The sequence below is a fragment of the Etheostoma spectabile genome, chromosome 6 (assembly GCF_008692095.1).
Source record: "Etheostoma spectabile isolate EspeVRDwgs_2016 chromosome 6, UIUC_Espe_1.0, whole genome shotgun sequence".
Lineage (NCBI taxonomy): Eukaryota > Metazoa > Chordata > Actinopteri > Perciformes > Percidae > Etheostoma > Etheostoma spectabile.
This window is the reverse complement of record NC_045738.1, coordinates 4,974,399-4,977,023: the sequence shown is the minus strand read 5'-3', so window position 1 is coordinate 4,977,023 and position 2,625 is coordinate 4,974,399. Positions and strand designations below refer to the sequence as shown.

Genomic DNA, 2,625 nt, shown 5'->3' with positions numbered 1-2,625 from the left:
GTTTGGAGCAGTTTGTGAACAGTGTTTTCTGTTGGAAATAGTAAGTCCTTTTGGGTGGACTTTGGGCTTTTTCACTTTGTAAAACTATAACGTGCACAAAAAAGATATAACACAACGAAAAGGGGAAAAGCCAAAAAGCATAATATGAGCACTTTAACTGAATGTATTAGTGACCTGAAATAGAATAATAATAATGTACCCTTTGAATGACTGCATCCACTAGATAAAGTCAATAATTATATTTAAATAACAGCTAGCAAAGTAAGTATCTATCACATGGAAATGTCATGATGTCTTCCAATGTAAGGCACTGAAACCGTTCTTTATATATTGTAAGACTACTATTTGCACCTACCTGGTCATCACATATTGTTGGGCTAACTTCATCTTCCCAATCAGCTCTGCCAAGTCAGAGTTCAGAAGTTTCTGTGCCATCTCGATCTGTTGAAGAAAACCAGAGCATTAAATATCAATCTGATTAAATACAAACCAATACTAGTGTGATTCAAAATTAGTAACATTTATTCCACTCTACTCAAAACAGATTATACAAGTGTGTGTTATTACCTCTCTGTGTGTACTGGCTGGAAGTTGTGGTAGAGTCTCATCCACTGTGGCCAATAATGTCCTCAACGCCAGACCCACATCCTGAAAACGGACAGACAGACAGACATACAGACTCTAATTATAAGTGGCTTAAAAAAATACACGGTTTACTGTATAAAACAAAATTAAAAGCCAAATGGGACACATGAGGAGACCTTAATTACCAAATCCCCACAATTAAAAGAAACACCTAGTGAGGTTATGAGGTCAGATCTGTAGAGTCTCGTTAACAGATGTATTCCAAATTATTTATTGGGAAGTAGAAGTATCAAAATTCAGCCCTCTGAAGAACTGTGCTGTGTGTCATTTACTTTAAACAGGGTGTTACACAAACCGTATAACCAGAGCAGCAATAATCTGTGTAATGCTTTCAAGTTATGAGGTCAAGTTTGCAGCTCAAGAGACGAAAACTGAAAACTCAGAGAGCCTCTGAGAAACAAGGATGAGGAGTGAGATGAACTGTGCTCGGTTACCTTGACCATGGGAACGTATTCCTCTGGAGGAGCTGGCTGAATCTTGCTTGACATCTCAATCACAGCTTTGACCAATCCGGTCACGTTCTCGTACACCTTGTCATTGGAGCGATCCAGATTGGCGGTGGGGGGCGGGCTTATCTCTTGGGGCTGCAGCTGATCCATGAGAACACAGAGAAAGCAATGAGTGACAGGCTGCCTTACTGGACAAAGACCTAGACGTCTGTGTGGGGAGCTGGCCAGTGAGACCCGGCAATGACAAGCGCAAAACAAGTTGGAACAATGTTGATGAAAAATATGAGCCTGTGTGACTCTAGAGATGTACATGAAACATGCCTTTGCTTAACTGAGGAGCTTCTGACTGTCTGAGTAGATTAATAATTAAGCAGGGAAAGAATGAATGTGGAAAGGTTATTTGGCTTTATGACAGAAAATGTGCAGTTCTCTATTCCGATCACTAGATGGCAGCAGGACACTAGTATAACTAGATGTAATTCATTCACTTGTGATTACAAAGACTAACACTTGGCTTCCTTATATCAGTCCCTGCTGGGGCGGCCTCTAGCTCACCCAGTAATGGCATGCCATCCCCATCTCTCTCCCACCTTTCCTTTCTATCCACTGTCACTCTGAAATAAAGGGAAAAAGCCCCCCAAAAAATTATCTTTAGAAGAAAAAAATTCTGTCACTGCTAAGTTAGCTTTTCAGGACTACAAAATGTAATCCTAAACACTCACCCTAATTGTACCTCCTCTCGATCACCCTGTGCCCACTCCTCCCTCCAGTGAGAAATCATGTTTGCAAAATAAGTCGCAGTCACTCCTTGATGTCTAAACCCTAGAGTTCTGAACCTTGTACACATTATGGTTAGCTACTAAAAAAAAAAAACTACTGTGGTGATTTTAAGACTGATTGTGTTTGACATGGAAAATGCTAAAAGGAAGTTCAATTGAGTTTGTATTGTCAAGTCAAAAATCACAAATCACAAATCAGGCTCAAAGGTCTTTGCATGACATCTCTATCATTAAGATGAGGCAAAACTACAAAACAGCAACAGAGGAGGAATCCCTTTTCTGTTTATCAAATGTATTTTGTACTTATTCTGACCAGGTTTTTCACGCTAGCCTAGAAAGCGGCATGAATAGTCCATAATTAGTTCAAACTGTTTTCTAGTGTGATTAAAGTAAAATAATTTCCAGTATGACAGAGGGTTAAATACTTTTAGTATAAGACAACATACACAAATGTGTAGATTTGGATATTAGTGTTGACAGAAAAAGACCGTAGAAACATGGCCGGTATCTACAACAAATTAAATAAATACAGTATGTTTATGTGAAAACAATGCAGAATTTGATTTGTTGGACAGAGAAATTAAAGAACTGATGGAAGAAGGAATCAAATCAATCTGGGTGTGATCAACTAGCAGACAAGACGCACATTAAACACACACAGACAGTGCGCTGCTTACCCGCCAGGGCTACAGGTCAACAGTAAGGCAGAGTGCAGGAGAGAGAGAGAGAGAGAGAGAGAGAGAGAGAGAGAG

The 2,625-nt window shown here is 39.6% G+C and overlaps 1 protein-coding gene across 1 annotated transcript in view; it reads right to left on the bottom strand.

Moving 5' to 3' along the window:
* LOC116691433 (focal adhesion kinase 1-like) overlaps positions 1–2,625 on the bottom strand; it is a 53,604-nt gene that overhangs the window by 3,372 nt on the left and 47,607 nt on the right. The window contains 4 exon segments of the mRNA XM_032519048.1: positions 356–441; positions 568–648; positions 1,080–1,235; positions 2,551–2,559. Coding sequence (XP_032374939.1) covers positions 356–441; positions 568–648; positions 1,080–1,235; positions 2,551–2,559 — 332 coding nt within the window.